The sequence below is a fragment of the Etheostoma spectabile genome, chromosome 8, assembly GCF_008692095.1.
Source record: "Etheostoma spectabile isolate EspeVRDwgs_2016 chromosome 8, UIUC_Espe_1.0, whole genome shotgun sequence".
NCBI lineage: Eukaryota > Metazoa > Chordata > Actinopteri > Perciformes > Percidae > Etheostoma > Etheostoma spectabile.
Window position 1 is genome coordinate 34,864,038 of NC_045740.1, and position 12,584 is coordinate 34,876,621.

At 43.1% G+C, this 12,584-nt stretch overlaps 1 protein-coding gene and 1 long non-coding RNA gene across 2 annotated transcripts in view; one reads left to right on the forward strand and one right to left on the reverse strand.

Moving 5' to 3' along the window:
* LOC116694542 (uncharacterized) overlaps positions 1-12,584 on the forward strand; it is a 73,181-nt gene that overhangs the window by 17,840 nt on the left and 42,757 nt on the right. The window contains exons 2-6 of the mRNA XM_032524290.1: positions 5,823-5,866; positions 9,097-9,271; positions 9,379-9,476; positions 9,874-9,951; positions 10,194-10,413. Of these exons, the coding sequence (XP_032380181.1) occupies positions 5,834-5,866; positions 9,097-9,271; positions 9,379-9,476; positions 9,874-9,951; positions 10,194-10,413 (604 nt within the window). The 5' untranslated portion in view covers positions 5,823-5,833. The remainder of the gene's footprint in view (positions 1-5,822; positions 5,867-9,096; positions 9,272-9,378; positions 9,477-9,873; positions 9,952-10,193; positions 10,414-12,584) is intronic.
* LOC116694616 (uncharacterized) lies at positions 556-6,705 on the reverse strand. The gene is made up of 3 exons (XR_004333226.1): positions 6,629-6,705; positions 3,731-3,733; positions 556-567 (listed from the first exon to the last, which is right to left on the reverse strand). It is a non-coding gene; the product is annotated as an uncharacterized LOC116694616 (long non-coding RNA).

Genomic DNA, 12,584 nt, shown 5'->3' on the forward strand with positions numbered 1-12,584 from the left:
TGAGGTTATTTCAGAACAGGTTTACATGGTTTCATTTTTAAAAAACACCGTATTTTACCACACATTGCTGCAGCTCCTCTTTTCACCCTGTGTGTTGAGCTCTCTGTTTTAGCTACAGAGTGAGGCATCTCACTTCTATACTATCTTTGTTGGGAGTCGCACATGTAGTAGCTACTAGCCAGAAGCTAGCGTTGCTAGCGGTTAGCCACCTTGTTCTCAATGGCAAAACACTGCTACAACACACGCACGTTCACCCTAACGACCAGCTCAGCCGGAGACTTAAGGCAGAGGACATTCAGAAACCGGATCTCACTCAAAACAGCATGGATAGTTTTTATTTCCCAAGTTTGTATGCACGTGCAAGCACCAGAGACACAAAATAACACCCCAAATTCCAGAAAAAAGTGATTTTTTTTTTTCCCTCACATGGGCACTTTAATTATGTATTAACAGACCTTAATGCATCAGGATCAACATGACGGGGCCAAACATGCTGCACATGCACATGCACACGCACACACACGCGCACACACACACACACACACACACACACACCACACACACACACTGTCAGCTGTGACTGCTCTGTGCGTGACTCTGTGTTCTCTAAAAGTGTGCTTTGAAAAGAGATTGATCCAAATGAACCCTGCTGTGGGATTGGGGACGGGGGGCGCACACACACACACACACACACACAACACACACACACACACACACACACACACACACACACACACACACACACACACACAGATGCATTCCTCGGGGGGGGGGGGGATTATCTGTAGCAGCCAGACGGACAGAAGAACAGAGGATCTGATGCTAAGCGTCCTCAGTAACACTGTGTTCCTATTGGACCCTGACCCGTGATCACCGTTTGTTTATACACGGTGGTCCAATGAGGACAGTTCACCGCAAAGTAAGGAATGATAAGGATGACAGTGGAAAGGTGAATACAGGCATCAAATATGAAGACAAAAACATGGATAAAGAGTTAACTCCTGCACCAACAGGAAGAGCAGGCCAACCGAAGCAGCCTTCCTACCTGTGTGGAGCCTCAGAAACAGCCACTGAGCCACAGTGGTCGGCTGTTTCCTGACGTAGGCGGCACACTCGAACACACCGGGGGAATATTAAACCTCTGTTGACTCCTTCAGTGTGTGCACGTGTGTGCCATGCATCAGAACCCACAGTACAGTTGATAAAAAAACTGAACGGAAGTCTGTTTCTGAGCCCGTCACGGCTACAAAGTTCACATTGTGACATAATGCAAAGTGTGTGGGTGTGTGTGTGTGTGACTTTCTGTTTCCTACGTGCTGACCCCGGGGGTGTCTGAGGTTTGAACAGAGAGCCAGTGTCTTCGCTGACATCAGTCAACGTCTTCACGTACTGCACTGACCCAACGTCTCTGTTTTAAATCTAACTTATGACTTACTCATTTGAAACTCATGAGTCACGTTTTTTTTTGTTTTTTGGGGGGCTTTTCCGCCTTTCATTTTTGACAGGACAGTTAGGTGAGAAAGGGGAGAGACATGCAGGAAATAGTCACAGGCCGGATTCAAACCCTGGACCTCTGAGTCAAGGCATAAACCTCTCAGTACATGTGCGCCCGTTCTACCACTGACCCAACCTGGCCACTTTTTTTCTTAAAGATAATGTTTTGGGGCATTTATTGAAAGGCCAGCTGAAGAAATGGGAGGGGTGTGTGTGTGTGTGGGGGGGGGGGGGGGGGCACACACCCCGTAATGAGTCAATCTACAATATTGCTGTCTGTAGAGTCATGCGTTACTCTACTTGTGCATTGCTTCCACCAAAATAACCAATGAAATACGACAAGGCAATTTAAAAATGATGTTATTTGTAATTGCCGTTTATTACGGTGTTCTCTGGCAGCGCTGGGGAGCGCTTCATCGCTGGGGAGCGCTTCATCGCTGGGGAGCGCTTCATCGCTGGGTTTGCTTCTGTGACATCTCACCACTCTACCTGTCCTGGTGTGATGGGACCAGCATCAACCCTTTGCATTTTATTATCAATTATTAATTTCTAATATTTGTTGACCATGAGCCGCAAGAGCAGGATGGTTGTATCAGTGTGACCGCAGAGCAGGGAGTGTGTGTGTCTGTGTGTGTGTGTCTGTGTGTGTGCACGATGATTCCATTATTCATGATAGAAGACTGGTCGACAACTTTGCCAACACAACCAGATATGCAGAAAGTGCAACAACAGAAGGCAGCTAATATTTAGGACTATCCCCTCTTTAGTTGATAAGGCCTTTCATATGCTTATTCATGCTTATTTACTCATTTCCAAGAACTTTTTAAGAGCACTTTTCTGTTGAGCACAAGATTTAAAGTGGTGCATTTGCAGGATTAATTGTGCAGAAACTCAGTTTTACAGATGGTTAATTAACTACATTTATATTGTGCCTTTCTAGTCTCAACCACCTCTCAAAGTGCACTGCTCTGTCGAATAAATCAACTAATCAAAGTGTTAGTGCTCATTTCTCTATCTCACCCCTTCCCCTTACCCCCTTTCCCTAGGTTTTGCACGTGCAGGTGAGACTAAGTGCTGTCCCAATACTCTTTTTGATCGAGGGGTAGTGGTGTATGGCCCTTGAAAACCATAGACAGTGAATGGAAAAAAAACTAGGGAGGACGCAACCTCACTTGTAACCGAGGATTTATACACATTGCGCAACAAGCAGCAATGGCTGCCAGATCGACCAGAGAGGCCCATAAATGTAAGTCGGCTTAAGTAATCGATTTAAAATTTACGACAGTCTTGTTTTGTAGTCAACTAAGAATTTCTTTAGTCGAGGACAGCCCTACTAATATGACTCAGCGGTCCAGCTGGCCGTGTGTCTGCAGCCTTTCATCTCAGCAGGCGCGCTGTGTTTCCTCCTGCTGTCCACTAACAGTTAGTGTGACCTCAGGAAATCCCCCCCCCCCCCCCATACACTGACAGCCTCGGCTAACATGTGTGGTCCTCTCTTAAATACATACAGCACGAGGAGGGAGATGCATCTTGCAGATAAAGACACAAAGTGGGACTCAGGTCCGCTGTGTCACCTCTCCTTCCTTGGCCCCTGTTATCAGCCCCCTCGTCACCCCCCCCCCCACTACCTGGAAGGTCATGGAAGGTAGTTCCGGTTATCTCTAGTGGGGGAATCAACAGACGTCCCCCGATACGATATCATCACGATACTTATGCCACGATACAATATTATTGCAATTTGAAACATATTGCAATATTCTTCGATATATTGCAATTTATATTTATAACAGTTTTTTCAACTTTTTCCAAATTTCAAATGATGTCCCCATCTGTTTCATCTAAAAAGATACATTTCTCTGTTTGTTCATACCACTTTAATTGTAGTGTTGCAAAATGGGACAAATTGACCAACACATATATAATAAAAGATCCGTACTTGGCGCCTGTGTATCGATACAGTATTAGCACTAAAAATATTGCCATACTATGCTGTATCGATTTTTCCCCCCCACCCCTATTATCTCCATGGTTCCTGTGTTCACCTGGTTCTCTTTTGATGAAATGCTGTGTATACCTGCAGGTGGACCTGTACTCGGGTCTAGTTAGCCAGACTAAGTGAACCCCATGTGATGAACTTTAAATCCGTGTTTTGTGTGAACATAACAGACCACACCTGAACAGGTGTGGCACCACAGACTGCAGTAAGACATGTGGCTGAATAGCTAACCTGTATTACAGGCTCCCTGGGATGGTTCCAGTGTTTCTATGGAGAGGGGTGCGTGTGCGTGCGCGTGTGCTTGCGTGAACCTGTTAAATGTGACGCAAAAGAGGTCTTGTCAGTCCAGTGGCCCTGAAGGCCCCCACGCTGCCCTGCACAAAACACACGCACACACATGAAACATGCGACTGAAGAAAACATCTGCATCCATGTGCCGTTTGAAAAAGAAGGCCGCAAAGAGAGAAAACAGCTACAAATGACGTGATTGACTCATTCAGATGTTATGAAGCATCGTTTGAATAATGGACCTCCTCTGTGTTCAGTTGGGTTTTCTCTGTTAACGTCTAAACGCTGAGACCGTGTTGTCGCCTTGATGAACACCTTGTCTGCATCATCTCTTGTTTTGTCTACGAGCATGTGTGTGTTAACCCTTCGGAGTAGGCCTCCATGATTAATCATTATAAAATCACGATCTTGATTCACCCTGTTCATCATATCGTTTGAGTTTTTAATTTAATTACATTTTTTAATGACTGATTCTCATTTAATTTTAAGAGCCAACTGCATCACAAACTGTAGACTGTATAAAATAGGTTTTAATGCTCTCCTTTCTTTTCATTGAAGCCTCTGTGTGTACGGGCTTGTGGCAGTGTGCTGTAAGTGCCAAAAGAAATCTGTTTGGTACTGCCCATTTGCGTTGTTTTGTCATGGTTCATGTGTGCAATAAGCATTACACCTCATGAGAAAAAAATCGTGGCAAAGAATCGTGATATCAATTCTAAGCTAAAAAGTCGTGATTTATTTTTTTCCCCCTGAGTCGTGCAGGCCAGCTTCAAGTCCACTGTACCATTTTCTGTCTTCAAAAGTGAATACTGAGCTGCAATAAGCGATTATTTGCGCTAGTTATTTTAATGTGTGGATTGTTTTCTGAATGAATGGACTAGTTATTTGGTCTATGAAATTGTGAAAAATGTGGATCCGTGTTTCCCAAAGCCACAAATGACGTCCTCCAATGTCTCGTTTTGTCCACAACTCAAAGATATTCCGTTTACTGTCACAGAGGAGAGAAGAAACTAGAACATATTCACAGTGAACAAGCTGACATCACACCAGTTTACCTGTTTTAATAATGAAAATTTAAAATGACTCCAAACAATTATTGGATAATCAAAATGGCTGACGATTATTTTCAAATGAGTCTTTTTGGCTCTATAACTCAGGGATAATGTAGAGCAGGGGATGGGGGGGTTGATGGAGGTGGGGGAGGGTTAATTGGGGGGGGGGGGGGCTGACCCCCCCCAAAGTAGGATGCCAAGCCTGTGTGATAATCCCCTGCTTATTACATGGCTACTCACTCAGGAAAACCATAGTTTGACACAATATATTGATTTAAAAATGATGGTAAATAAAAATGAGTCCTGCAGTCTATGAAAAGAACTGCTTCCATAGCAACGGTCATGGTTGGGGAGTTCGGTTGGGAACTGGAGGGTCGCCGGTCCAAGTCCCCATACGGACCAATGTAGCTGGAGAGGTGCCAGTTCACCTCAAGACACCAAACCCCCAACTGCTCAGGGTGTTGTTAATGGGCAGCCCCCTCACTCAGACATGTATTAAGTCCACTTAGTGCATGGGTGGGGGGGGGTTGTTTAAAAATTGTACCAGCAGTGTAAATGGGATTTTTCCCCTTGTGGGATTAATAAAGGCATATCTTCATCTTCTTCTTTGTCTGTTATTCAGAAACCAAAGACAGAATTGACCAATCATTGCTAGGGTTAGCGTTAGGCTGCATGTCAAAGTGTCCATGATCTGGACAGTAAACCCCCAGCTGCTCCCTGGACGCTGTGTGTGTGGCTGTCCACTGGTCCCAATGCTTAGGATGGGTCAAATGGAGAGATTGACTTTCACTACATTGTACAGTACGCTTCTATGTGATGAATATGTTAAGTTTCTTCTTTTTTTTTAATCAGAATCTTGAATTCAACAAAGGTGTGTGATAGAGTGGATTGGGAGGTCTTTTTATGATCTTGTGGTTTGTCTTCCCGCACAAGCATTGGAGAGCATTGATTGGATCCCAGCTAACACGTCTCTGTCTTCTCTTCTTCTCTTCTAGAGTCCAGCGCCATGAAACTGAATCCCCAACAAGCTCCACTCTATGTAAGTGTCATTTTGACGTCTCTCCGTTTGTCTTTGTCCCAACAACTATCAGATGGATTGGCGTTGGTTAAGACATTCACGTTTCCCTCAGGATGAATGCTATTAACTAGCGCCAGCATCAGGTTAACGTTTTACGCTGACCAATACTTTGGTTAATGACCAAAAGATGCAACTATCCCCTCAGCCTGTTTTAGTCGAAGTGAAAAGAGAGGCATCATATCAGCACAGTCTACTTGGATTTCATCTCTAATTATCAACACTTTATTGTATAAAAAAAGCATTAAATTGCGATTGTGATATTTTTTTACAATGTTTACCTCTGAAGTACACAGTAAGTCAGTAGTACACAGTTTTGTAAGTGCTTTGGGGGCCTTCTGTGTGTATTTTCAGGGTACAATGAGTTAGAATAGTAACATATTCAATATTTTTCATAACATGATATAGAAACATAATGGGCCCTATTTTTCACCTGCCGTGGCAAGTGTCCAATGCAAGTGTCTTTGCTATTTCGAGACCATCCTGCGCTCACGTTGTTGAAATAACAAATGCACCTGCACCCATGCAGGTGCTGGTCTTACAGGGAGGTGTGTTCAGGTGCATTCTGGGCGTATTGCTATCTTGAGGCAGCTGAAAGTGATTGCTCGGTTGACCAACAAAAACCTGATCTAAAGTCCATAACGCAGCATTTCGTTGTTATTTTAACAGCACATTAGTAAAATGTGCCTAGGCTTATGCCCAGCGCGCACTCTATGCTTGTTACACAAGTGCATCAGCGCACACACAAGCAAAAGGTTACAAATAAAACTATGACGGTGCAATCCGCCATCATAATAGCAATGTGCCTGGCTTTTGAAGGGAATGGGAGAGGACACTGATTGGTTGATTGCATGTTATGCCCAAAACACACCTATGAATAAAAGAAGACACTAAGTACAACCCTTTTGAACCATGCGCTGTCAAACTAGCAAAAGTGGATTTGTACACACCCTAAACGCCCCTGCGCCATGCGCTTCGGGCCGCGCGCTTAGATCGTTAAAATATGGCCCAATCATTTTAAAGGTGTTTGAGGCCTTTCACCTCGGCCCAGGCGGCTGCCTACCTCTCCTGAGAAAAAATGTTGCTCCTGGTGTATTTTCAAGTGAACCAGAGTGTTTACCCTGATTGTCACGTTCTGAGAGCAGCAGCACCTCAGGCCAAGCAAACCCACTTTTCTCTCAGTAATGTGCACTGCTGAAGTGTCTTCATCTTCCCTGCAGAGACCTTTAGATCAACAACAATACAAGTATGTCAGCGTAGCCTGAGTGTAGCCCCCTGCCTGTCTCTGGATCACTGCAGTCAGATCAACAGCAGGAATCTGTGTGTGTGTGTGTGTGTGTGTGTGTGGTGTGTGGTGTGTGTGTGTGTGTGTGTGGTGTGTGTGTGTGTGTGTGTGTGTGTGTGTGTGTGTGTGTGTGTGTGTGGTGTGTGTGTGTGTGTGTGTGTGTGTGTGTGTGTGGGGTGTGTGTGTGTGTGTGGTTGAGAAAACATTCCTGTGTGTCTATTGTTAGCCTGTGCCTGTGTGGGTGTGGCTGCTAACAGACTTTTAATTGCATGTTCAGCAGCCGTGTGTGTGTGTGTGTGTGTGCTGTGTCATGTTTCACAGCATTGATAAAGGAGCAAAATCCAAGTCTGAAGTCTCTATTCCATATCTTCAAACTAGGGCTGTCGATCCAGTCCAATATTGCGTCACGATTATGGTTAACTCGTGAGTGATCGTAAATTAATCTCACATTTTTGTATCTGTTCTAAATGTACTTTAAAGCAACGTTTTTCAAGTTGTAATGCTCCAGCGGCGTTTGAGACTGGTTCTTCACATCTGCAGTACATGCAGAACTCAACTCGCCATTCCAAGAACCTTTTCCTTCTCTATTTCTGCTCAAGGAGATTCGGGGTTCACACATTTTGAAAAACCTGGAAAAGGTAAAAAAGACTCAATAAGTTTAGGAAAAGTCATGGATTGTTTTCTTTTTTAACAAAGCTTAATAATATGTGATTGATAAATAAAATGAATGAATGTATTTCACGTTGTCTTAACCGTAACGTTCTATACGGGCGCGATATTACCAATTCCACCATGAACCACATACATTGGCATCCATTTTTATTGTTAAACCTCTGAGGGTAAACGTTAACAGATTTTTATTCTTATTGTATGATGTCGACTGAATACATAGTCATGAAATTTGCCAAAACATCATAGAAAAGTATTGATTAAAATGCGTATGAACCCTGATGATTACGGAAATAGTTCAAATGTAATCAATAACATAGCATGTTACTCAGCGTGTGGCTCTTTTATAAATGTCTATATAAAACACAAGTGAAACAAATGAGAATCTATGTATAATTACAAAAGTTATGGGAAAACACATATATATATAATATTTATTAGATTATATATTATATATAGATTCATAACAAATGAAACAAGTTTTCACAAAAACACAAGGTTTATTTCAACTGATGGTCATATTGGACTGGTACAAAATATATAAATAAAGACCATCACAAAATATTGCATGCTTATAGCGACACTTTCAATATAATATTGCTCAACGTGTTATCCCAATAGCAATATTGAGTCAATATAATATTGAAAATATTATATTGACTCATTATAATGAAAATATTGCATACTTATCGCGATACTTTTGATATAATATTGCTTGACATGATATCCCGATAGCGATGTTGAGTCGATATACAGTATCATGCACCCCTAATTCGTTTATGACAATAGTCATAGAATTTGATTTGCGTCATGTTCATAGCATGTTCTGTTTGAATACTCCCATTAAGGCCTTTTTTTGAAGATGGTATTTTTACATGAAGACATGTGTGATATGATATGTCGGTATTATTCAGCTTTTAGAAGCCTTCTTTGGACATGTATACTGCACATTCAGAATCTGCGTCTCAATCGGGGTTTTTACTCCCAGTGAGCAGAAAGTCGTCTGGAACAAGTCTAAAAGACGTAATTCAAGGACATCCAGAAGACGTCTTCTGAAGACAACATTTTTAATAATGCTTTTTTGGAAATTGTGTGGATGTCAATTTAAGATGTTTTCAAAGAAGTAATTGTTGGACCAGTGCTTTTGGACAAGGATCTGTCCGTTAAGTGAGGTTTTGTAATTAAAGTTGACTTCCCTGTGTGTGTGTGTGTGTGTGCGTGTGTGTGTGTGTCCTCTCAGGGAGAGTGTGTGTTGACCATTCAGCTCGATGATGATGATGATGTGTGTCGGACTGAGGGAGAGCGCGAGGAAGAGGAGGAGGCGGAGTTTTATCTTTTATTCTCAGGATCCACACAGAGACACCTGAGCAGCACACTGCGAGTCAGCCACGTCACACTGCAGGCTGTGTGTCCAGGTAACACACACACACACACACAAATACACACATTCTTCCACAGATGAATGATAAACACAAGTGCACTCATAAGTATGTGTGTCTGTGTGTATGTGTGTGTTGTGTAGCCCATAATGTGTGTGAGCAGGTCTTGGTGACGCTGTGTTTGGCTCGGCCTGGTGCACCAGTGGACACACACTCGCAGGAGACCTTCTGCTTCGTACAGGTAACCGCTCTGTCAGCTTTCTATTGGCTGCAACATGTCCCAGCATGCTGCATGTTGCTGTGACATGGCGCCGGCCAGAGAAACAAACGATTTGTAACAAAGGCAGAAGCTGCACAGCCTACCCGACGCTGATTTCGCAGTGATAAAACAAAGAAGAAGAAAAGCAGGTTGGAGGCGTAGTTGTTCTCCCCTCTATAAGATCCCGCAAGAGGAAATCACAATTTACTCTGTTGTTATTGCAAGTAAAAAAATGGCGCGTGAGTTGTAAAAAATGAAACAATTTGAAAAGTAGAAAGGTTGGATGGCATAAGACATCTGTGTGTGTGTGCTTGTGCGTCTGTGTGTGTGTGTGTGTGTGTGTGTGTGTATTTTTACGTGTGCGTGTCTGTGTGTGTAGGACATGGCTCTGGACATGGCCCACTTTCTGCTCGACAACATACCTCCACAGGAAGCATTCCTATTGGATGATGAGCGGGTAAGGTTCACGTCTTTTTTTTCATTCGTTATCTTAAGATTCTATTTTGGATATTGTCGATACTATACTAGCAAGACATTTCACATAACTCAACGAGCTGTGTGTGTGTGTGTGTGTGTGTGTGTGTGTGTGTGTGTGTGCCTACAGCTAGGATTTTAGCCACATTAATGGACGTACATGGCCCTATACTAACCTATGGCGTCGCTGGAACAGCTTTAACATTCATTTGATCTGTGTCTCAGATTGGGTTGAAAGAGTGTGAGCGGTTGGACCAGAGCCTGGCCCTGGCCCTGAAACACCTCATCATGCCCCCCCAGAAGACTGGACCCGCTTTGGACACACAGAAGACACACACACAGACTACACACACACCTGCACACAGTGGCACAGACAGGGACGACACAGAGACACAGCAGGAAACTACGTCTACGGATGTCTCCACAACCCTGCACAGCTGCACCGGTGAGCAACCACACACACACACACACACACACACACACACACACACACACACACAGATTTTGGCGTTGACTCTTACCAACAGAAGTTCCTGAATCTTGTCTCTTCAGTTAGACATTATCTCTGCCCAGATGTGGGTAGAGTAGCCAAAAATTGTACTCAAGTAAAAGTATTGTTACTTCAGAATAATATGACTCAAGTAAAAGTAAAAGTAGTCATCCAAATAATTACTTGAGTAAGAGTAAAAAACTACTTGATGAAAAAACTACTCAAGTAGTGAGTAACTGTTGAGTAACGTCTGATTTATTTCTCAACACAAGATTAGATGGTTAAATGTTGAGTTGTTGAACGCTCACATGTCCGTTTGTTTTGGTCGACACTGAAGACGCCGCACAATGTAGCTGCTGTTTCTCACTTCTCCTAAAAGATAACCATGCTTTCACTATGAGGTCGGGGGGGGGGTTTCTGGTCTGCGTTGCCTTGGCGACGTTTGATTCTGACGTCTTTGCTTTGCTACGACTGTAAAGCTAACCTGTCGCGCTGCTGAAGCGAGTATGGTCACGTGACTGCACAACGACGTGTGATCGGTTAAGCACAGTCACGCGGTAGAGCCTTCAGCGGAAGACTCTCTCTCTGTCAAAATAAAACATTAAAATGAGACGTAGGCTGAGGTGAAAACAATGACGCGTAGTAACGAGTAACAAGCTCCTTGTAGCCTAATGTAGCGGAGTAAGAGTACAGTTTCTTCTTCATTAATCTACTCAAGTAAAAGTAAAAGTATAGTGAATTAAAACTACTCCTAGAAGTACCATTTTTTTCAAAAACTTACTCAAGTAAATGTAACGGAGTAAATGTAACTCGTTACTACCCACCTCTGTCTCTGCCATCCTCTTAAATCACTTTCTTCTTCTTCTTCTTCTTCTTCTTCTGGGGATGGGATTCCATGGTTCTGCATGATGCAGTCCTCTGGTTGACATTAGACATGCCCCGGGGTCTCATTTATAAACGTGGCGTACTCACAAAACGGGGCTGAAAACGTGCGGACGCCACTCCCCACGTTCCCAAAAGTTGTGATTTATCAAAAACAAACTTGACAGGAGAATGTGTGGTCCTCCACAAACTGTGACCCGTGCGTACACACATTTTGGAGACAAAAGGGATTTGGCGACGCAGATGGCGAGATGGTGAACTGATGTCAGACTGGAGAAAGTAAATAATGTGGGAATAATGATTACTCTTAATATTTTCAAGATACCTTGCACATTTTTTCTCTCCATGTCATCCACGCTATCATGAAGATAATCCAGCGGCGTTTTTTGTGCTTGTACTGAGTGATAATTGTTCTATAAACACCTTTTAAAATCCAACTCAAATGTTGAGGGCCCAAATTATGAAAAAAAAACACTTTTTTTCTGGGTTTTGGGGTGTTAATTTGTATCTCTAGTGCTTCCACATGCATGCATAATATCCATGCTGTTTTGAGTAAGATCCGGTTCACTAGCCGAGATGATGTGGCTAACCGTAGCATGCTAACTCGTTCTCAATGGCAAAACACTTCTACAGCCACTAGTTATAATCTCCACCATAATCTCCAAAAGAACTACTTCCTGTCCCTGTTCTGCCTGTATTCCACAAGTGTCCCTTGTCTAGAAGAAGTCTCCCAGCTAATCCTGCCTTGGACTGACCAGAGCTGGAGAAAGAGTCATCTAGATGATGAGATCTTACCGAGCTACTGAGCATGTGCGACTCCCAACAAAGATAGTAAAGAAGTGAGATGTCTCACTCTGGAGCTGAAACAGAGACCTAAACACACAGGGTGAAAACAGGATCTGCAGCAATGTGCAGTACAACAAAAATATGGTGTTTTTTGAAAATGAAATCATGGAAACCTATTCTGGTACAACCTCAAAATACAATTATGACCCTGAAAATGAGCAGAATATGGGCGCTTTAATATTGAATCTATTATAAGCGCTGTCTCACCATCACATTGTCCGCTACAGAGCGCAGGAGGACGACATGGCCCGACTCCATGTACAACAGCATCAAATACCCTACCATTAGATAAAGGCAGAACACAGTGGGAATAACTAAATGTCTGTGCACGTATGATCAAATGTCAAAATCTGAAAATACAGCCATTAAGCTCTCGCGCAATCGTTACACTTAAAGGA